This window comes from Haemaphysalis longicornis, unplaced genomic scaffold (genome assembly GCF_048455015.1).
Source record: "Haemaphysalis longicornis isolate Haplotype H1 unplaced genomic scaffold, Haemaphysalis longicornis Haplotype H1 scaffold_3, whole genome shotgun sequence".
In the NCBI taxonomy this organism is placed as follows: domain Eukaryota; kingdom Metazoa; phylum Arthropoda; class Arachnida; order Ixodida; family Ixodidae; genus Haemaphysalis; species Haemaphysalis longicornis.
The window spans coordinates 614,898-637,610 of NW_027526335.1; the positions used below are offsets into that span (position 1 = coordinate 614,898).

Here is a 22,713-nt window from a genome sequence, read left to right on the forward strand (position 1 = left end):
CATATCATTTAATTGAGGCTATAAGCCCTTTTTTAGCCCAAGTCTTTTTTTAGTCTCATTAGATGTGTCTGAAATCTTGACGGACGACTGCCTTTGTCTGGCCACCTCCCACGCACCAGTCGCCCTCGCTGCAGCCCAGGAAATTGTTTGTGGAGCACTTCTTGTTGTTGTTAGGCCGTTGTTAGAGCCGCTGTGTGAGGGCGGCCATGCATTCGTAGAAGCGTCACACTCACGCACAGAAGCGGCCACCTTGTCCGCAAGTTGCTCCAAGCGGTGCCTACCGAGTGCTGCCCCTCCAGCAGCGCGCACTCTTTTCGGGGACAGTGAACTGGTGCTAGGCGCACCTGTTGCCGCTGGCTTGGGCACAGCAGCAATTTCTTCTAAATGCTGTGCTGAGCTGGCCCAGCATGTGTGAACTTATCTTGAGCAAGAAGACAACCGCCCGCATATGCTCGCTCACAGCGAGAGGAGCAACAAAAAGTCCGGTTGATGTCGGCGGCCTTTGCCGTTTGGCCAATGGGCTGCCTGGTTGCCAGATGACAGCTAACATTGGGCCAACGACCGGTATATAGGTCGAGGGACGACTTTTTGGCAAAGTTCTTGGTAAAAAATCTCAACCTGTATTCTGATTTCTGATGTATATATATGGTAGATAAATTATTACTACTAGCGTGAAATAGCCACCAACCCCACCATTTGGCGCTGCTTGAACACTTCGCGGTGATGCAGCCCCGCCGCAACTTCTGGCGAGTCGACCGTCCCATTCCCTCAACTCGTGAGCTCACTGTCTGACGCAACAACTCGGCGTTTTATAACATCACAATGAGTTCCAAATTTCACTTCGCATGCGCAACGTGCCTCACACCCAAGGACGAATTATGGGGCAAAGCCGCGAACTTCGCCCAGCGGCCACGTGTTCTAATCTAACCATACCAAGATTGCAGCACTCAGTGTCGTCGTTCTAGGGATACGGCACTCCAGAAATTGTCGTTTTTTTTCATCAACTTGCCCAAATAGTTTGTCACCTTAGCTGACATAAGTATTTGTTTGTGGCACTTTGCAATGGTTTTTGATTGGGAATTTTTAGAACCACACAGACTATACCATGTGCAACCCGACAATGTGATTTAAAAAGAAACTACCTGTGACAATTTATTCATGTGCGTGTTTTTATTAATAATGAATGAATCAATCAAACCACTAAAAACAGCGCCACATTGATGATGCTGAAAAATTGTCATCAAGTTAGCATTCTTGCCCACTGAAACTGACGTGAGCGTCAAGTTCCTTGTTTTTCAGACTGTTTTGGAGCAGTTTGGCGCAATTCTTGCAGTTTTCAGCAGTGGAGCAGCTCGGTGCAGGAAAATGAATTTGTATCAAAACTGCGCAATATGCGCAGCAGTCTCACTCCTGCATTACTATTCACAAAAAGAAAGCCTTGAAAAGCAACGAAAACAGCCATGCAACTGGCTATGACTTTGTGTTGTGTTGTGTTTTATGGCGCATAAAGCAACTTAGGCTATCATGCACCAAACAGAAGGTTTTATGTACTTTGTGAATAATAACTGATTGTTACAGCACGTTACAGCGTTACAGCTTGTTTAGAAGCCCTGCTTCTTTTATAAAACTAAAAACGGAGGAAATTTTAACAAGAGCGTTTTCTCCTAGAAGTAGACTGCGGCGAAATGGAATGTTCGTCATAGAACAGGCTAAAATGCTTTTTTCTCAGGACCTCAAATTTCGTACATGAGATTAACATGTGGTTTACTGTTAGCTCTTGGTCGCATTCCTCACATCTCGGTTTGTCTTCTTTCATAAAAAGGAAGTTATGTGTCAGATGTGCATGTCCAATGCGGAGACAACATAAAATAACTTCTGTGAAGCGTTCTTCATGTTTGCTTGATTCCTACTCTGCTATAGTCGGTTTTACTATGTGAAGTTTGTTGTTTGTTTCATTATCCCATGAGGACTGCCATGTTTCTCTCAGTTTACTTCGTCTAAATTTCATACAGTTGCTATGAAGAATATGTACTTGTGTGACTGTTTTGCTACCAGCCTGAGCAGCACATGCATCGGCCCTCTCATTACCATTGATCCCAACATGGCTAGGAACCCAGCACAACTTAATTTCCTGTCCCTGTGTTTTTGCTGTCACTAAATTTGTTATGTCTCCTATTATGTGTTTGCTGCACTTTTGTAATGTAGGGCTGTGATCGCGCTGAGCGAGTCTGTGTAGATAACACTTTTCAGAATGCTTTCCTTTCTTATTCTTTCTATCGCCACAGCAATGGCATAAGACTCCGCTGTGAAAACCGAAGCGCACTGAGGTAACCTGATCACCTTCTCCCATTTACCTTGAATCATTGCACTCCCAGCATAGCATGATGTCTTGGAACCGTCTGTGTAAAATGAGGTGTAGCCTTTGTATTTTTCGTTTAGTGCCAAAAACTCCTGTAATATGTGTTCACGTGGCGTTTTCTTTTTCTGAAACTGTGTCAGTGTAAAATCGCATGCAGAAGGGAATGTATACCAAGGTGGTAATTGTGTTGTTTTTTGGGCAGTCACAGGTAATGTGTCCAGCATACTAAGTTCTTGGCATTGCTCTTCAAATCGAAGGAGCAATGGTCTAATAGCTTGGGGTCTGTTATTAAACAGTGTCCTAGACGGGCATTTCGGAACTATGGGATAGCACAGATGCTTCGGTAGTGAACGGATCTTTAGGACGTAAGAGCATGTCAGCATGGTTCTTCTGAATGTGAGTGGTGGTTCATTGGTTTCAACATAAATGCTGCTAATGGGTGATGTCCTATATGCACCAGATGAGAGACGTAAACCTAAATTATGTGCGGGGTCCAGTCGTTTCAAGTAGGACTGCCTTGCTGAGCCATACACAATTCAACCATCGTCTAAGCAAGAGCGAACAATGGAGCGATAGACTTGTAGAAGGCATGATCTTTCGGAACCCCAGTGTTTGCGTGACAGAACCCTAAGTATATTTAGAGCTCGGGATGCTTTCTTTTTCAAGATATTGATGTGAAGTGGGAAAGTGAGTTTTCTGTCAAATGTTATGCCGAGAAATTTGTGTTCATTTTGTATGGGTAAATTTATTTCTCTTAGGTGTAGGGTGGGGTCGGTCTGCAGGCCTCGTTTGAGTGAGAAAAGAATAGCAACTGTTTTGTGTGGTGAAAACTGGAAACCTTTTCTGTCTGCCCATGTTAGTTTATTTATAGTCAACTGTATTTGTCCCTCGCATGTCATTAGATTGGAGGATGTGCAAGCTATTTGAAGGTCATCAACATAGACAGAATACATAATCGACCTTGGAATTATTTTGGATATGGAGTTCATTTTTACGACAAACAGTGTTGTGCTAAGAATACAGCCCTGAGGGACTCCGTTCTCCTGTACAAAAGTCCTTGACAGGGTTGAGCCCAGGCGCACTTGAAATGAACGATTTGTCATAAAGTCATTCAGGCAATTTAGCATTCTTCCACGGATGCCTAACTCTACTAAATCCCGCATTATTCCAAACCTCCATGTAGTGTCGTAGGCCTTCTCCAGATAAAAAAGACAGCAAGACAGTGTTGTTTGTGTATAAATGCTTCTCGTATGGCATTTTCGAGGCGGACAAGATGGTCAGTTGTTGAGCACGCCTTTTTAAAACCACACTTGTGAATGTCAAGAAGTTCATTTGATTGCAGGACAAAACCTAACCTGGTATTCACGACAAATGCAAAAGTTTTAGCCAGACAGCTCGTAAGGGCTATTGGTCTATAACTACAAGGGGAGGTTGGTGGTTTTCCGGGTATTAGTAAGGCTACAATAAATGCTTTTTTCCAGGCTGCCGGCATCCTTCCAGATACCCAAATTTTGTTAAAAAACTTTACAAGTGCTTCTACAGAAGGACGCGAAAGATGGGCAAGCATTTCATAATGTATATCATCTAGGCTGGGTGCGGTCTGCTTACCGGCCGACAAAGCTCTCTTCAATTCTTGGAGCGTTATTAAACTATTATAAGGTTTGTTTATGCCACCGTGTGTTGGAAGTTTTTGTTACTCCGCAGTGTGTTTGTATTGTAAAAATGCTTCTGTGTAATGCACAGAACTGGAAACGCTGGAGAAATGTTCGCCCAGTATATCCGCCTGCTCTTCCAGGCTACTTTGTACACCAGGTGCTGTTGAAAGAGGAACTGTAAAAGGGGAGTACGTGCCACTGAGTTTCCGAACTTGCTCCCACATTTTTTTTTTGATGTGACCGAGCTGTTTCTAGACGAGACATAATTTTTCCATGAAGCTTTCTCGGCACTCCGCCGAATGTACCGGGCTTTAGCACGTTTCCTTCTAAACTCTAATAAATTTTCTTGCGTTGGATACCTTCGCAAGACTCCCCATGCGCCCATGCTTTGTTTTGCTGCTTTTTGGCTTCCTTACACTCTTGTGTCTACCATACTTTGTTGTTTTGTCTCACCATCCCAGAGGACTGTGGAATAGCTAAGCGTGCAGCCTTAAGACTGCAAAATGTAAACCTTTCATTTAATTCATCAATGCTCAGAGTGTCGGAAAAAACTTGATCTAAATTTGCTTCAGAAGTAAAAAGTCCCCAGTCGGCAAACTGAAGTTTCCACCAGCGTGGTTTCGTTGGGATAATGGTTGGTGATGATGTTACGCTAATGCGTACAGGTAAATGATCGCTCCCATATGGGTCGTCAATGACATCCCAGTTAAAATCGCTAAAAACACTGGGTGAACTAAAGGACGAATATATGCAGCTCATTTTCCCTGAACTTGGAGAGCAGTAGGTAGGTTTGCCTGTGTTTAAAAGACAGACATTATTGGATAGAATAAAATCCTCTAAAATCTGACCTCTTGTGTCAGTTTTTTCACTCCCCCAAAAAGAAGAGTGGGCATCAAAATCGCCTACTATTAAGAACGGTTCTGGTAACTGATTTACTAAGTCTTCTAGATCAAGAAGTGTTACCCTGAGTTGTGGTTCCAAGTACACACAGCAAACCGTGATTGTTTTAAATGCAAGCAGGGTTACAGCCGTTGCTTCTAGCCTAGTTTTAAGTTTGTCTTCTCGAGCTGCTACACCATTTTGGACAATTATTGCCACCCCGCCAGAGAGCCTACTCGCCTGCTCTCGGTCGCAGCGGAAGACCTGGTAACATTTCACTATATCCTTGTGTTTAGGACCCAAGTTTGTTTCCTGAACACAAACGGCCACAGGTGAGTGTGTGGCGAAGATGTCCTTGATGTCATTTAAATTATTTAAAAGTCCTCTACAATTCCAGTGAACTAGGAATGCCATGTTATATTTGTATCAGGTGAAAACTAAGTTTTCGGTCCCGTGATACGGTTTCTGAGGGAGTTCCAGCGTCCTCCCGAAGTAGACGGCTGGGAAAATCCCTCAGTTGTGCCCACTGTCTCTTCCGAGACGCTGGAGGTTCGTGCAGGATGCACGGGTTTTGGAGCGTTCGACCTCGCCGTGTGGGGCGGGGCCTTGGGGACTGCCCAACCAGGGGTTCGTGCAGCCCGCCTTGGGGGTGGTGCAGCAGCGCCGGCTGCTTCTACTGGGGGCGCGGCGGGCCTTGCTTCAGCCTCACTCTGTGTGGCTTCAGCAGGCACCGAAGACAGCTATGATGCCGCGCCCTGTTGCACCACAACAGAGTAGGATCGGGTATGCGCTGGTGTCCGTCGCCTCCGTGCTTCACGAAATGTGAGGCTTTCAGTCACTTTCAGCGTGACGATTTCTTTCTCTTTTTTTCCACGCTGGGCGTACACGAGAGTATGCTGCGTGGTCGCCCTTGCAGTTCACACAGAGTTGTTGTCGGCAAGGTGTTCATTGGAGGCACATTTGGCGCAGGTGTCTTGGCCCCGGCAGTTTAGCGAGCCGTGACCGTATCGTTGGCACTTGCAGCATCGGTGGGGATTTGGAATATACGGTCTCAGTTTTATCTTTGTGTAGCCTATATCAACGGATTCAGCAAGTATGCTGGATGCAAAGGTCAGGACAATGTGCTTGGTTTGTATTTCTTTGTTTTCTCGTTTTATTTTGATTGTATACACATTTGTGACATTCTATTCTTTCAAACCTTCCAGAAGTTCCTCCTCAGACACGTACTTTAGGTCGTCATCGGAGATGACTCCGCGCACCATGTTGAGCGACCAGTGTTCACTTACACTAACAGGAATCTCAGCAAAAGACTTTAGTACTGGCAATTTGTCACACTGGTGTTTGTGTGCAGCAATTCAAGTAGGAGGTCTCCGTTACTTAGCTTCTTGACTTTGCAGCCTTCACCTATGGTGGATGTCAGAGTCTTTGCAACTACAAATGGCGAGACGAGTTGTGCGGTTTTTTCAGCGTGCACTACGTGGAACCGAGGGAAGTTGTTGACGTTTTTTGCGGAGAACTTAGCAGTTGCGGCGGTGCCCTCTCTTTTACGAGAGGGATCAGTTGGGCGAAAAAAGGAAGCCATAAAATGAAACATCTGTTCGGCCATGGTGCCAGCCGCCCACCATGGAGCCCAACAAGGGGACGGGACAGGAACTCTGAGCAAGTCCTGCCCACGCCAGCTGTACACCACGACTCTAACCTGATATGGCTGGACTCAGAGTCGTCCGCCACACAAGGTTAACCCTAGCCGCCAGGAAAAAAGGAAACTGAGAAAGAATGAGGCGACAGGAAAGTCGTTAGAAAGAAGACAGGAAAGAGAAAGGTGAAGGGGAGGACAGGAAAAGGTGACTGCCGATTCCCCCCGGGCGGGTCAGACCGGAGGTGCCGTCTACGAGAAGCGGAGGCCAAAGTGGTGTGTTGCCTTCGCCAAGGGGCCTTGAAGGTCCAAGCACTCGGCGTCGGCTCAACCACCAGGACCCTCTTTTCCCTGATTACGGCGCTGCCAGGAAGGGCTAAACGTGGGTGCTCGGGGTCCGTGGTGTCGCACAGTACACGCAAACATCTGCTCGAGCAGATGCCCCCTGTGGGGGGGCCACGACTTTGTACGCTTATACCAGCATGGATATCGGAGAATGGATAAGGAGCCTTACCTGTCAGCAGAAATTCCGTAGTCGCCACGTGTGGTACCAGGACTGGACTTCAAAGGATCCGTACCTCCAATGATGTGATGCCCCCTCTCTACGATGTCTTTGCCTTCCCACACCTGTAACAAAAAGATACTGCCCGCACTCCACGGCCATCCCAAAAAAGCTCTAAATCAAACAGCATATAAATACATGCTTGCAACCAGCGTAGTCAAGAAAAAAAGGAACTACCTTTATTAGTGCTTATCTGTGAATGTAGATATCAGATTATATCTTGCCATGAACCATGCCTTGTGTTCTGTTGTGGCCATGCCTGTCTTATCTGTGCTTAAAGGAGACATGAAGAGAAAATGCAAGTTTGTTTTATTCGAAAGATTTCGTGTTTTATAGTGCCCCAGCGCTTGTCCGGATACAAACGATGCTTTATTCACTGAGAAATTAATCAATTTAGGTTAAAATTTTGATTTTCCCGCTAAATCGTTTGTTTCGGGATCTGCAATGACATCACAGGAACCGACCGCTCTGCAGCCTAGAGTACCTTCATTCATGCATCCGCCGTACAGGGTAGAGACACGTATACGCTGGTGGCACCACTATTTTGGGTCGCTCGCTCACCGCCGAAGCAAGTCATTGTGTCAAAACCGCGCTAAAATTATCGCCGCAACGCGGTTTACTGAAGAAGTTTGAATCATATTGTCTGTTTCGCGTTGCTAGGTCTCGTGGGAAACAAAAAGAATAACGCGTTGAGCCCGTTGGCCCAATTGCGGCGGCACGGGACCGTTCAAAGGTTGTCTCCACCCTGTACAGCGGTGTTGGTTTGTTCCCGCGTTTCTTTACGTTCCGTAACCTAGATGGCGCCACCATACCGTGGCAAGCCTTTGGTTTGTTTTTGACCGTATTTAAACCTGGCTTGTTTTTGTTCTGGGAGAAAATAATCGTTTCCTAAAACAGTGCTCGCTCGACAAATATGGTCACGTAAGACACCGTTGCTTGCGTCAATCGGCCAGTGTCATCTGAGACAACCCCAAGCCCCGTAGTGCTGTGCAGCTAAACCAAGCATGAGCTGCGCAGTACGAACAGCAGTACACATCAGTACTTCTATGTTTACATGTGCTTTCGTAACTTCCACTGTTTGTCCCATCATTCTTATTGCTTTGTAAAAAATGTGCCCTAAATTTAAGCGCAAATCACTCGTTCGGCTAGCTTCTAAGCTCTACCTATTTTGCTTCTGCTTGTGCCGGCCTCCACCAATTGCAGAGCTGGCTCGAATGACATCATAGGTTCCGTTGCGGAAAATGAGCTGGTGGGTCGCATGGCCATTCCCTTTTTTCCTTGATATGTAGCTTATTTGAGCGAAGTTTACGTTAAAAGTTGTGTCAGTATGATTCTAACGAGGCAATCTTTTGAATGAATCAAACTTGTGTTTTCTCTTCATGGCTCCTTTAAAGTAGAGCCTGTGTTTCTCTCTCTTTCTTTTGTATGCCGAAAAAGCTTCGTTACGTCATGGGGAGGGTGTCTCACCCTGTTGTCAGCAGACTGCAATGTTTGTTTTTGATCACCAGTGTTCCCAATGTAATCTGATAATTCCAGAAAGATAAATGCAAAGACATAAATGATCGCAGGGCAAATGCTGCAACATTCAATTCGCCGACACTACTGTGTGCATGTCACTCTGCTGACTGGTTCCTTGACGACTGTGTTTTGATTATGCTTCAACGTTTTATGTAGAGGTGTAAGTTTTCATGAAATTTTTAGGGGAGTGAAAAAAAGCGTTTTCTTCCTGCCTTTTTTTTTTCAGAAAAAAGACAATTCTGCACGGATCAATAAAAAAATGCAGAAAGCTCACATTAACGCGTAAGACTTGAAGGTAGCGAAGATGTACGCAACCTTCATGACCATCACGAATCTTCAAGTCCACGATTGCAGCCGATTTGCTTCTTTTTCGCAGCCGCAATGACCTTTACTCCATTATTGTTGCTTTAAGTGTGAGCTTGTTTCATTTCTTTGGAAGTGATAATTATTGGACATCACCATGGAGGGTTGTACGCTATGATGTGTCTTTCTCATTCCGAGCACGTGTTGCTGCTATTACGGCGAACGGGAGTTTTTTTTTTTTTTTTTTTTTTGCCAGCTTTGGTCAATTTCTCTAAGTGGCCATGCTTGGCTAGGCAAACGTGTGCCAGGGACGCTGGGCGGCCGCTGCGAGGCACGCACACACGAGTGCTCGGCATTTTCTTGTTTTTTTTTTTTTACTGTCGGCCGGTCGCCACAATCTTGGCCGATTTCCTTAAGTGGTATGCCTGGCATGACAAACGTGCGCAGGGGACGCTGGGCAGTCGTCGCAAGACACGCACACACAAGCACTAGGCCTTTTCTTGGTTTTGTCAAGGAGTACTGACACGAAATTTCAAAGCTCAAGTAACAATGTAACAAGCTTCCTTTGCACATGGAGATACCCCCCTCGGAAGTTTAAGGCATAACCGTTCGGCAGAACATATTTTAAATCAATTCTAATCGTTGTGCACCCGAGAAAGCTCCTCTGCTCCACCAAGCGAGCTTCATCTGCGCTGGGGCCCAAACGGCCAACGTCAGGGTGGGCGCGCACTTTTCGCCCGGTGCATCCCTTCACAGTTTTTGGGACTAATGTCACGTGCGACTGCAGCTGGCAGGGCCGTTCCGGTGCGTGCGTGCCCAGACTGGCATCAGCTGTGGTGCGACGAAAACAGCGCTGTCGTCAAGTGCGCCCTCCTGTCGTTCGCTTCACCGAAACCGGAACTGACATAAATAAACGGAGCTGTAAGTAATTATCTACGCTGCATTCGACAATCTAATGTGCAATTCCATGATTAGTGGCCTCGTATTCACCTATAGCTGCAAAAAAAAAAAGGCTGTGGCTAGCGTTCCGTCCAGGTGGAACGATATGCAAGTGCTAAAGTTCCGTCCAGACGGAACGATATACAAGTGCTAAAGTTCCGTCCAGACCGAGCCGGCGTGAAATTTGTACAGTTCCGTCTAGACGAAAGCAAAACCGGCTGATTAGACGTGCTCCGTCTTCAGATTTGGTGTAGGGGTTGCGCCTCGGGTAATGGCAGTATTGCAACTGGTTCGATTCCCCATGGACATGCTTGTTTTTTTTTTGTTTTTTTTTGCGTGGTTGTGCCAGCGTTTTGCAACAGTTAACTTCTTGCTCACTTTACAATTGACGCGGGGAGAGCAGTCGGTCTTGATTTCGCACTCAACCGGCTGCTGCGCTACCGCTCACTAGAGCCAAGGCCGACGTGTCCATCGCCAGAGTTCCGATCACCTCTAGTCCGTAATGGTGATTTGGTGATTCGTAACGGTGACTCTGGCTAGTCAATGAGCGGAAGCGGTTTGACCGGTTGGGTAAAAATCAACAAAACTCAAGAAAGGCGATCGGATGGAGCGTTTTCTGCCCGCGAAAACGCGCCGCGCACGCCACAGGCGCGCTGACGCTGTAGCGGAACCACCGGTACGCTGCGCGCGGCGCGGCCGGTGGCGGGAACATGGCGGCGGCTTCGGCCGCGAAGTGGTGTCGGGAAACTCTATGGTGTCGGGAGCATGAGCGACCGCTCCTAAGCGCTCTCTAAAATGCCGCTCAAGACACGCACAAAGTTGCTTGAGCGGTAAAGGAGCTTATAATTTTGGGCGAAAACGGTACTACACAACATCATCCGCGCAGCTAGTGAAAGCGTCCATGCAGTATCTGCCGGGGTGGCCAGCCGGCTGACTCGAGTGGCCAGCCGGCTGATTCGAGCGCTTCGAAACTGCCGCCATGAGGCGCGCGCCTCCCCAATGGTGCAAGTCGCAGGCTCCTCCCACTTTTCTGAGTGAGTCAGCTAGAAGACGCGGGCGTCAAAAAATCGCACGCGGAACGCCGACGCGCACGAATCGCAAGCAAAAACGCGCCATGCGGTTCACGCTTAACTCCGTCAAACAGAACTCCAAGCCGCTACCTCGAACACGCCCGCTTCACAACAAGCAGCGAGGGCAGTCGTTCTTGAAATTTACCCAGCCGAATGAACCGCTTCCGCTCATTGACTAGCCAGAATAACCGTTAATTAGTAATCACCATTACGAACTAGAGGTGATCGGAACTCTTGCGATGGACACGTCGGCCTTGGCTCTAGTGAGCGGTAGCGCAGCAGCTGGTTGAGTGCGAAATCAAGAACGACTGCTCTCACCGCGTCAATTGTAAAGTGGGCAAGAAGTTAGCTGTTGCATAACGCTGGCGCAACCACGCAAAAAAAAGCATGTCCGGGGGGAATCGAACCCGGTACAATAATGCCATTGTCCGAGGCGCAATCCCTGCACCTGGCTTATTTAGTGGCTCTGCCTGCATCAAACCTGAAGACGGAGCAGGGCGTCTAGGCGTCTTTCGTCTAGATGGAACTGTACAAATTTCACACCGGCTCCGTCTGGATGGAAGGCTAAGCTCTCAGTTGTATTCCATCTGGACGGAAGGATAACCCGCAGCGCTCCGTTCCATCTGGACGGAACTTTGGCACTTGTATATCGTTCCGTCTGGACGGAACGCTAGCCACAGCCAAAAAAAAAATGGAACACAAAAATTTTGTGTCAGTACTCCTTTAATTGCCGGGTGGCTGCCACGAGGTCTGCACTCACATGCACACGTTCTGCAACTCCTTTGTATTTTTAACTGTGGACATGAACAATTACAGTTTGCTACCCAGCTTCGCTGTTAGAAAACTTGGCACACTTATCAAGGCAGAAGCCGTACATGCCTCATCAGACGCCAAGGGTGACTGCCGTAGTTGCTGGCAACTATACAAATGAAACCAAATTACCGCCTCTAAAAATAAAATACATACAATTTCATTTGGGTTCAAACGGGATTTGAACCCAGGCCGCTAGAGCCGCAACGAAGTGCGGTAACTACAGTGCCAATCCAGATGCGTGCCAGGATGGAACAAAAATTATCCAGATGCGTGCCGCTTGACAGGGTAACGTGACGGCACCGCAGACGCAATGCAAAAGGAAACAAGTCCTCAATAACTACTGGATTTTGCCTTCAAATTACTCGAGAGACTTAAGGGGGGACGCGGGTCTTAGAATGGTCAAAAATGGCCAAAATATCGATTTTGAGAAAATCCAATTTTTGGAATTATTGTACCTTCAAGCACCTGCCTTCAAAATATCAACGCGAAATTCCATCGGGAAATACTCTAAAATCATGTTTTGAAACGCCTCGAGGGCCACGAAATGCCCCGAATTGGGCAAAAGTTGCTTCAAATTCCCGCGCGCCCCGCGGGCGAAGCAGCCGACCGATCGCCGCCATCTTGGTCTTGTTTTGAAGCTTGTTTCTTTGTGCGCATTTTGCGATATCTCAAAATGGCGTCGCTTGAGTAGAACGACCGCCCTTGCCAGTTTTCCGAAGGCACCTTCTCGGCCGCCGATTGGCTAGAGCGGGCGCGCGCGGTTTGAGTTCGCCGTACGACCCCTCCCATTGGTCGGCGCGACTGCTGTCATGGCGGTCGCCATCATGGCGTCTGCTACGCTCGTCTGACGGAGTCCGCTCTTCTGGCGCCGCGCTCGCTTAGAGCAGTTTTTTTTTACAGTTTCCTCTAATTCTTCCATCGTGTACTTTCGTGAATGATGCCAGGAGACGTACGTTTGAAGAAGACGACCCGTCATGCACACGGGAAGCGAAAGCGTCGTCCGCCTATCCCAAGGTCGCGTGGTGCGACTTCGGGCCGCTCGACTCCGCCGGATGAGAATCGTTCGCCGCCTCGTATTGCCTCGCCTGCCCCATCGCCTGACCAACCACCTCCGGAATCCATACCTGGTCCAAGCGCGTCCTGCCGACCTCCTTGAAGTGGATTTGGCGCACTCAGAGGAAGAATCCGGCACAGATTTTGTCTTAGTGGATTTTGCAATGCTGAAGGACCTTTTTGCGCACGTCAGGTGCGGCAAGTGCGGGCTGGCGGCGCCGGATTTGAGGAAGCCTGACCGGCAGTACGGCCTCGCCGTGAAGCTCGAGGTGACGTGCTCGGTTTGTGAACACCGTGTAGAACGTTTTTCCTCGCCAACGACCGAAGGATCTGGCAATATCACTCTTTTTGAAGTGAATATGAGGGCTTTGAAAAGTATTCAAAGCATCGGGAAGGGGGTGACTGCTCTGTCAGATTTTTGTGCTGGTATGAACTTGTCCCACAGAGGCCTGCACCACAAGACATTCATTCCAAGCGCACTTGAGGAAAGTGGTTCAGGTTTGCGAGGACACTGCAGCAGCCTCTGAAGCTGATAGTGTGCGTGCCATCAAGGACTTGTACTCGGACCTTGGTCAGCCGCCAAACAACGTAGATGTGATGTTTGATGGCACGTGGATGACAAGGGGATGGTTGTCACACATTGGAGTGGGCTGCATCATTGAAGTGTACACCGGCTTGGTGATTGATCATGTAGTCCTCTCTAACTTTTGCTTAGGTTGCGCCATCCGACCCAAAGCTTCAGATGAGGGCTACGAAGATTGGCTGGCAGACCATGAGTGTCAGCGAAACATTGACTGTGGTGCAGGACGCATGGAGGTAGAGGCAGCCCTGATAATGTTCAAGCGCTCGCTCTCCAAGAATGGGCTGCGGTACACAACCGTGATGTCCGATGGAGATAGCCGCACCATGCACGGCTTGAAGGAAAAAGGCGTCTATGGGTTTATCCCCATAGGCCAAGAAAGTTTGCCTTTCGGCTACATTTATTTTACCCAAAAGACCCTTTTGAGGCCAACAACATGATGCATTTGCGGAAAACACACTGCGCAGAGTCCCACCACTGTATCCTCTCAAACTTCCAGCATAAAAACCGCGAATGAAATAGCCTCACCAAAGAACAAAAAAAAGGGGGGCACCTAAAGCAAGTTTCACCCTCACACTTTTGCCGTGCACAATATTCTGGGTACCACAGTGCACTGTAATAGATGATGGTACTTCACGAAGGACTGTTGCAGTTTTCACGACGCCAGCAAGACGCCACCAGATTTCACAACGCTAACAAAATGCCAACAGATTCGAAGTCGATAAATTTTGCTAAATTCCTGATGGGGTCCGTTACTTGGCCTTTTGTATCTCCAGTTCTAGTTGGCATTTTGGGAATCCAAAGACAGATTTGAAAATGGGAAGAACATGTCTTTGTTACTGGGAAATTTTGAAGCTACACTACTGACGGTTCATCTCATAACACATGGCCAAACTTCAAATGCAGTTTTCTCAGTTTCATATTTTTGGTCACTTCCCTCAGCCTTACGCAGCTTTTTGGAAACTTCTTTTTGCTTCATAAGGTCAATCTTGGTACCATTTTTTTCAGTACAGCCTGAGGCAGCCGATGACATTCTTAGTTTTTCTGTTTAGGCTACGCATAAATAATGACTTGCAGTTATATTGATGAGCCAAAATATCCAATACTGCCATTTTTTGTACTTGACATATTTTTTTAGGATGCCGTGACTTTAGAGAAAAACGAAGAATGTCATCGGGTATGGGAACTCTCTGGCTATCCATTCATGTAATTAAAAGCGACAAAATGCAATGCGAAAGTTCATTAAAGCTGCATAAGAAATTACCTAATTGCGGTTCAGACTTTGTATGATAACTTTTGAACTATCAGCAGCAGCTCAAATATAATTGCATATTTGAAATCTACAGAGAAAAGCACATCCGTGCGCAAATTTTCATAAGTTTCTACCCATAAATAAAAAAGTTAGTTTTAAGACCCTCGTCCCCCCTTAAGAGCCCAATAAATTTCTTTCATTAACACTAAAGAATATAATTTTACATGCTGCATCACAAAAGTTTCAGCAGAGCTTCCACTCTCAACGTCTGTGCACGATTTCACGCCAAGGCATTGATCTCAGAAAGCACTTCCCCCACTGCACAGTGGTCGCACATCAACAACTTTCTCCAGAAAACCCCTTTTTTTTTAAATGTTATGCTGGTTGAAAAAATAAAATAAAGATAACGAGAAAAACCTGTTTCTTTGCAAATTTTGTTTTGTTTTGTTTTCAACTGCTCACATCTCGAGTTTGATGGCACAAAGCCAGCGAAGGGCAACGAGCGCCAAACAAAATAATTATATGACACTGCTGTTAAGTGAAACCTATAAATCAGGGAATTAAAATTCGTTTAATGGATAGGATGACTAGCGTATATGGCCAGGACGATTATGCATGATATGAGATGAGCTGTAAAACATGACGTATGCTATAAACTGCAAAACATGCTTAATAGAAATCGTGGGGCCATCACCAAAGTGTGAAGGGTGTAGTGGAACGTGTTGTCTGCTTAGTTGTGGGCAATGTTTATGTCGATGTTTGTGTTTTCTTTCAAGTTCATTGTGGAGCACAAGCTCGCTGAAATAAACTTTGTTTCTCAAAGAACCTGCGTCGTCCTTGGCTGCGTGACAACATTAACTCCTGATTCAGGTTGCATCTACCTATCTCTACTTCATCTATTCTCCGAATGGAGTTTCTGACTGACACCAGTGCCATTATTGACCTGCCGGCCAAGTCAATAACTTTCTCTGTTGATCCCACCATGATGACAAAATAAATTGCCGCACAACATTCTTCTCTAAGGACCACTGATGACCACATCACCGTGATCCCTGATGCCGACACTGCTGTGGAGAACAACCAGAGCTTTCTTCTTGACCGTTCTGTCTTTGCCACAAGATGCATTGTGTGCTTGAAGTGAAGAAAATTGCAAATTTTGATCACAAACTTCACCGAGTCATTTCAGCACATTAACAAGGGCACATCTGTGACGTTCCCTGAGGAGATTAAGGAAGTCAGTGACCTGACCCCTGCTGCCGACTTTTAGCCAGAATTGAATAACGCCAGCAAGGCCATCCGCTCTTTTAACAGGAGCCCAGTGTGCTAGTGCAAGAAAAGCATAAACACGTCCACAGTGACTGCTTATGATGGATTTCGAACCTACTCCACACGCTCTGCTCTACCTACCCGACAGTTCTTGTATCGCTTCCGCCATGACCGGGACGCACTGATCCCCTTTTATCCTCCCACTGCAGGTGATACGATACTCCCACCTGCTACACGCCTGCCACTTCAGTGTGGCCTTCACCACCTTGTCCCACCCTGGGATCACATGGGTTGGGCCATTCACAAGTTTTCTTGGAAATGATGATCCTCACTAACTCCTCTCAACTTGTTCTCCCAGGCATGTCACCACAGGGCACGACGACGTCTTGTCACCCACGCTGAGGTGTGTGCCACTCTTTTGAGAAATGACGTGCCTGCCTAGATTGTTTCAATTTTCACTCAACTGCGCGGCAGTCATTGCATTTGATACTTAGTACTGTACCTAGTTCTGTAACCCACTCAGCTAGTGTAGAGTGACCTACTTTGAACCCGTCTAGACTGAACACAACTAAGCAGAGATGCAAATAACTAATTGTTCAATTTCACCAGCCCACGCTGACTCCTCTGCATCTAGTTGATGTGGATGGTTACCAGTCAAACGCTAAAGTGCATGTGATGCCCCAGTAAGGAGCACCTTTTAGGCAAAACATTATAAAGGTGCATTGTTCCATTCAGGTCACTTCATATGCCAAAGGCGAGCAAAGACTAAAACTGGTCTTACTGCATAAATGCATTTGTGCGACATAACAGTGGCCTTACCATGATTACGATGGGCCCTGCTGTCATGTACTTGAGAACGGCAGGAAACGTCAGCTGTTGAGAAAGCTCGGCGTAGTGTGCCTTCAAGGTTGCCTCGTTAGCCTGCACACGGGAGATCACCAACACATTTATTTATTTTTTTAACTGAATGATGGGAGCACAGGGAGGAAATGGCCTGGTTGCTGCACAATTTCAGTCTTAAAGAACAGTGATAGGCACAGCACGTAAACAACAGGACTACTTCCAATACGAGTGATTTCGGCTGCTTTTATGGGTGAAGCCCCTTAGGGGCTGGGGCTGTTGGCGTCTCCTGTCGTCGTCGTAATCGTCGTCTCACGTAGTCATGGTACTAAAACACCAGGAAACTCGTTTATGCCTCATGCCAGAATGCAACGTGTGCTAATAAAACACCGGGACCCTCGGTTATGCCTTGCGCTAGAGCGCTTCGTAATGCGTACTCAAAAAGCACCGGGACACTCGTTTACGCCTCGCACTAGAGAGCTTCGTGCTTCAAAGACACGAGACTTTTACAGCAAAGCTGCATACCTCTACCCCCCAACAGTTTCATCTCCATTGGCAAAAATGCCAAGACGCCAAGAATACGCTTATACTTCAGTAAAATGTGCTGTTGGGCTAGATGGTGCATTATGAATTACGAAAATTGCGCTGAATAGACAAACAGAGGAAGAAAGACAGATGCGCATTGTCTGTCTTTCTTCCTCTGTTCGTCTATTCAGCGCAATTTTCGTAATACACTTATACACTGCATGCTTCTCCCCTCCCTAGGTTCCACGTTAGTGGAGATGGCCCGGGATATTTGTTAGACGCCCCCAGAAGGCGACCAAAGTGGTTAGCCGTTTGAGTTGCTGCCACATTCTTGCAGCAGACAGGGAAGCTGACGTCGCATGACTGCCAGGCATCCCATCCTGTCAAATTACTCCAATGTTATCTGCCAGGAGGGTGCGGCAACTAAAAGCAGAAGTGTGTTGTGTACGTAAAATTTAGTTGCCTGCAGCGCGCTGTGCAAATAACTACAATGCAGCTCCCTGCTGTGAAGACAAATAAAAATGAAAAATTATTCAACTCTGTTTGGCAAGGGGACTTGCAGTCTAATAACACGAACTCTTGTTTCAAAGCGATTTATGCGCAGTCACAGGCAGGCACTTCGAGCAAGAGAGAGAAAATGAACCAAGCTCCAAATAAGGCAGCGCGGGCGCCGAAGGTACAGCCGGCCAATTTTTGAGCAATATCACGGGAGCGTCGACCAGAGCGTGGGTCAGCACCTTTTCACAGTAGAAAACGGCAAACGAGCGAGAGTACATCGCATGCGCAGAACGATCCCGTTAGGCCAACCATCGTCTCCTAGCAGTTTCCGCAAGCACGCCACAGCCCCTTTCCGCTGGTTATCAGCCACCTTGCCGTGAACAAGGAGCATGCAAAGTTAGGCCAGCGTCAGACTGTGGCCGCAACTGTCATCATAACTTTAAAGAATGACGTCATTTCACGTCTCAGCCTACCAAACTGCGTGACACGCCGTTTTTTGTCCATAGATCACAATATGGCTTTTTCGTCGGTAGTCTGAACCTAGCATTACTGTCACAGCTCTGGCAATCAAGATCACCGGATGATTATCAGGGGAAGGGATTGTGTCGTATTTGCAGGAACAGCTTAGCAGACAACGGTTGCACTGGCGGGATCATTCTGCACATGCGATGTACTCTCGCTCATTTGCCGCTTTCTACCAGGATAAGGCGCTGATCCGCGCGCAGGTCGACGCTACCGTGATATTAGTAAGAAATTGGCCGGCTGTACCTTGCTTGTATGGATGTATTCTATCCTCTATGTTGCATTTGGATTGGATTGGAAAACATAAAAAAAAAAAAAGCAAACCTCGGCCTTGTTGAAACCGAAACTGCCTTTGAAGTCTCGCAAATGAGAACGAACGACAATTCCCCCCCTCTTTCCCAAAGAAAATAACAACGGTGCCGTGTCGTTGTCACCAGTGTCGAGCGCAAGCAGTGCAGGAATGGAAGTGTGAACACGTCGGTGGCGGTCACTCCCCTGTTTTGGGGTCACTCCAGTCGCATCGCTCGCTTTTGCCACTTGCGCTCGCGTCGCCAAGTGGGAATAGGCAAAGGCAATTGCCGAAGTAACGAACAAGATGGGCAATTCTAAAGGATATTCAAATAGCTAATATACCAGCAATGGTGGTTTACGCATGCAACTTTTTATAGTTTGTTAGGCATGAAGGGCCAAAATAAAGCGAAGAAAAAGTGACATGACGACACATGCCCGGGCCGTGCCACACGCTAGTACAGTCGGGATCAATTTGAAGGTTATTGCGGGAGCACCGACAGACCACGACCACAGCGCCTTACCGTGACACTTTTTACCATCGCCCACAACGACAGGGTTGCCACTGGTGGCTACTTTTCGCCAAATTGGCGACTTTGAGAGGCCCGTGGTGACGTAAAATCATGAATGGCGACATGGCGAATTTGTGGCGATTTTCGACTGAGGACTCTCCTCCTTCCCCTTTCTCCATCTCTCTCGGCGGCAGTGCAAAGCTTTGCCGTCGGGCCGGACCGAGAAAGCGGCGTTCGGAGGGCTGTTTGTCTCATTTCACCCGAGGCGTGCGCATGTCTAGGCGGGGGCACGCGGGTAGGCATCGGGGGGCGGAAAGCGCGACGTACGTAGCTGTCACGGCTCCAGTGAAAATTTTTCGCCGCCGCGGCTGGGGAACCGCGCAGCTAGCTAACTTTCAGCGTGCTTTTGGGTACTCATCCCTCTAAGCGCAGCCACCACTTTTTTTCTGTGTTTGCAAGATAACGATCACATGCTTTGTCGGTGGGAAAGTCTCTTCGTCGGCCAAGCCATAGCCTACTGTATAACGCTATTGACGCTATGGCTGAAGGTAAAAGTGGCGCCTTGGCGTGGTTATTTTAATGTATATTATTATTATTAATCAAGCTTTTCCTGCAACTGTTGCTACGTTTCCCCACATCCCGCGGTACTAGCCTTCCCAGTCACAAAGAAAAAAAAGTTAGGGAGGCTTTGGCTGAAAGCAATGAAGGAACTTTAGTTATTGATAATAACTGATGATGATAATTAGTGGCTCTTCCTTTGAATCGAGGCGTCGGTTGTCAGCGACCGACTTGCCTGTATTATTACTTTTACCTGCCCTACTCCCAGCTAACCTAAGAGATTTGCTTCCTCCCTCCCATCACCCTCTTCCCTGTTTTAAACTCATCGCTCTCTGCCCTCACTGTTCTGAATTCTCATCCGCATGATTACTCCGCCTGCGTACCCAACCCTTCCGTACTTTTCCTCCACCACCACTCCAGTCGCCTCTTCATCACCTCTATGGCGTTGAAGTTGAGATTCCCCCTCGCCCCAAATTCCAAGGCCTCCGCCAGCGCAGTCGGTGTTGGCCAGCGTCGTTTCCCCCTCACCCCGCGGTGGTCGTATCTCTGTGCAGCCCCTGACAATATGGTCTATAGTTTCCCGATCACTGCCGCAGCATGCACATGTTTCATCCTGCTGCCTGTAGCTACCCGTGTATGCCCAGCTTCTCAGGCATACCGCCCGTGCCTCGAAGAGCAATGCACTTCCTCTCGTATTGCCATAGAATCCCTCCTTAATCTCCCGTTTCTCTGCCCTATAAGTCTCCAGGGTGTTTTTTTTGCTTCCATTCTCTGTTCCCATTTTGTCGTCTCTGCTGCCTTTACCTGCTTTTTAACTTTTGTGTAAACCCCGCTTTCCCCAACCGACTTTCCGTACCGCTTGGTCAGCTGTCTGGTCCTACGTCTCCACCGCGTGTCCTCATATACAGGTACCTAAACACCCTCGCGACCCATTTTTCGTCCTCCATGCCACGAAATCGCTCCTCAAACTTTATCTTCCTCTGCGCTTTTCCCGCCTCGAAAGACAGTCTGTCCATATCCCCCTGTACTGCTTCCGTGGCCTCCGCGATTTGCTGCCGGCGGCGCGCCGCCGGTAGCCGATCGCGGAGGCCACGCTGCTTCATTTGTAGTTTTGCTGTGGGCCCCTAGGGCCAATCTGCCTACCGCCCTCTGATTTATCTCCAGGCCGGGCAGGCCCGCTTGGGTCTCTGGTTTCATGCACATAACCGAATTTGCGAAAGTTAATCCTGGTACCATGACCCCTTTCCAGACTCCCCCTGCCATTTCGTATTTGCTGTATCCCCAGAGGGCTCTATGCTTCATTATAGCCGCGTTCCGGCTTCCTTTCGTCTTAATGTGAGCCTCATGCGTGTGCGTGTAATCTTCGCTGTCGTTCAGCCATACTCCTAAATATTTATACTCTTTCACCAATGGTATTTCTACTTGTTGCACTGATACTGTATTGTGCTCCGCACCGTCGTTAATAACCATGATTAGAGTGTACTAGAAGTTTACCATGATAACTGGGCTAGCCTTTCGGCGCCATCTAACTAGTCGAAGAACCAGGAATTTTGAAGCGCACGATGCGACGGCATTGAAAAACGTCAATATAATGTAAGTGTTTGGAACAGTGCTGATTTTTAGGGAAGTATACAAAATTAGAAGCTTTTATTTTTAGGTGCTACGGCATATATCAAGTGTGGCGACATTTTTGGCGAAATCTTCAGAAAAAATGGCTAGTTTGGCGACTTCTTGCTCGCCGTCTGGCGACATTCACTCCAAACTCAGTGGCAACCCTGCACATAGCCTCCCTGCACAACGAGATTATGCTAGGTTTGATTCTCCCATGGCTGTTCCAGACAGTGCGCGCACTGCCGTCAAAAACGATAAAGGACACGCTCGTTTCTTTTTTCTTTATCCTTTTATCGACATACTTCACACTAATAGGCAACCTTGTCAGGGTAACTATGCCGGCATGCCGGGGCATTGTGTAAAAAAATTGTAATTTGCTTCCGAAATGCCGAGATATCTTCGGTGTTATCAGGTTGCCGAGGAACACAACGCTGATCCGTCACCCAAAAAGGAATTAGAAAAAAACTGCGGCGGTCGGCCTTTGCAGAACGGGGTGAGCGAATTATATGCAACAGCCAAGGGGTGAGGGAGGGCAGCATAATCTCATCCTCGCGAATGAAAAAAAGTGCAACGGAACGGCGCTCTGGTCTTGCTTGCTCTGTGCTCCCGCGATAACCTTCAAATTGAGCCTGACTGTACGCTTGACACTCTCGTAACTCTAAAAACGGCTCAGTTACGAAGTCTCGAGCGACAGCCGGTGAGCATCAGAAAAATTCAATGATTATAAGTGTTGTACGGTTGGAGCCAAATAGACGAAGTGCAAGGCAAGCGTATTCATAAAACAACAAAAAGAGATCGAAGCGAGAAAATGTGTACCTACCTGAATTAACTTCATCGCAACTAGCTTAAACCCATTCTTTTCAAACCGGCTGATTATTTTGCCAATCAGCCCTCTCTGCACGCCGTCCGGATTCACGATAATGAACGTTCGCTCGCGGAACGCTTGCACAGAGGACGACATCGACGCGTACAGCGAGAATAGCAGTCCCAGGACCATTGTCGGATGTGCGTGTTTCAATACTGCTATTACTAGACACAGACCGCGTAATAGTGCCAAGAATATAGTGCGAACTAACTATCCATGCGATGCAATCACTGCGCAACTGCTGCAGCCGGTGCGGCTTGCGGCTGTACGAGGGTGCCCCTATTCGCACGTCACGTGGGAACAACTTTTATTTTTAGTTCGCACGCCGCGTGGGAACAATTTTTATTTTTGGTTCGCACGCCGCGTGCCAACAAAAAGTAAACATTGTTCGCACGCCTTCGAGCCTTCGCCCTCTTCGCCTGCTTCGCGACCGGTGCGGCTTGCGCTGTTCCTTTCAAATCACTCTGCTGTCTGCTGGCATACTCCAAGCTCTGCCAATCTGCCCGCATAGCTGTTGGATAATTTGTGGTAGTAAGCTCAGAAGTAATTTTTGAAAAAACATGTTTTATTTTTTGAGCTGTGCTTTTTTCAGTTCATGTAGTTCTCTCT

General features: G+C 47.6%; 1 protein-coding gene across 1 annotated transcript in view; it reads right to left on the minus strand.

Annotated features, from left to right (window-relative positions):
• LOC144173830 (uncharacterized) overlaps positions 1–22,387 on the minus strand; it is a 31,220-nt gene extending 8,833 nt beyond the window's left edge. Inside the window, exons 1-3 of the mRNA XM_077702087.1 lie at positions 22,060–22,387; positions 16,705–16,806; positions 7,044–7,156 (exon numbers count right to left, since the gene is read on the minus strand). Coding sequence (XP_077558213.1) covers positions 7,044–7,156; positions 16,705–16,806; positions 22,060–22,236 — 392 coding nt within the window. The 5' untranslated portion in view covers positions 22,237–22,387. The remainder of the gene's footprint in view (positions 1–7,043; positions 7,157–16,704; positions 16,807–22,059) is intronic.
• Positions 22,388–22,713: the final 326 nt, after the last annotated feature.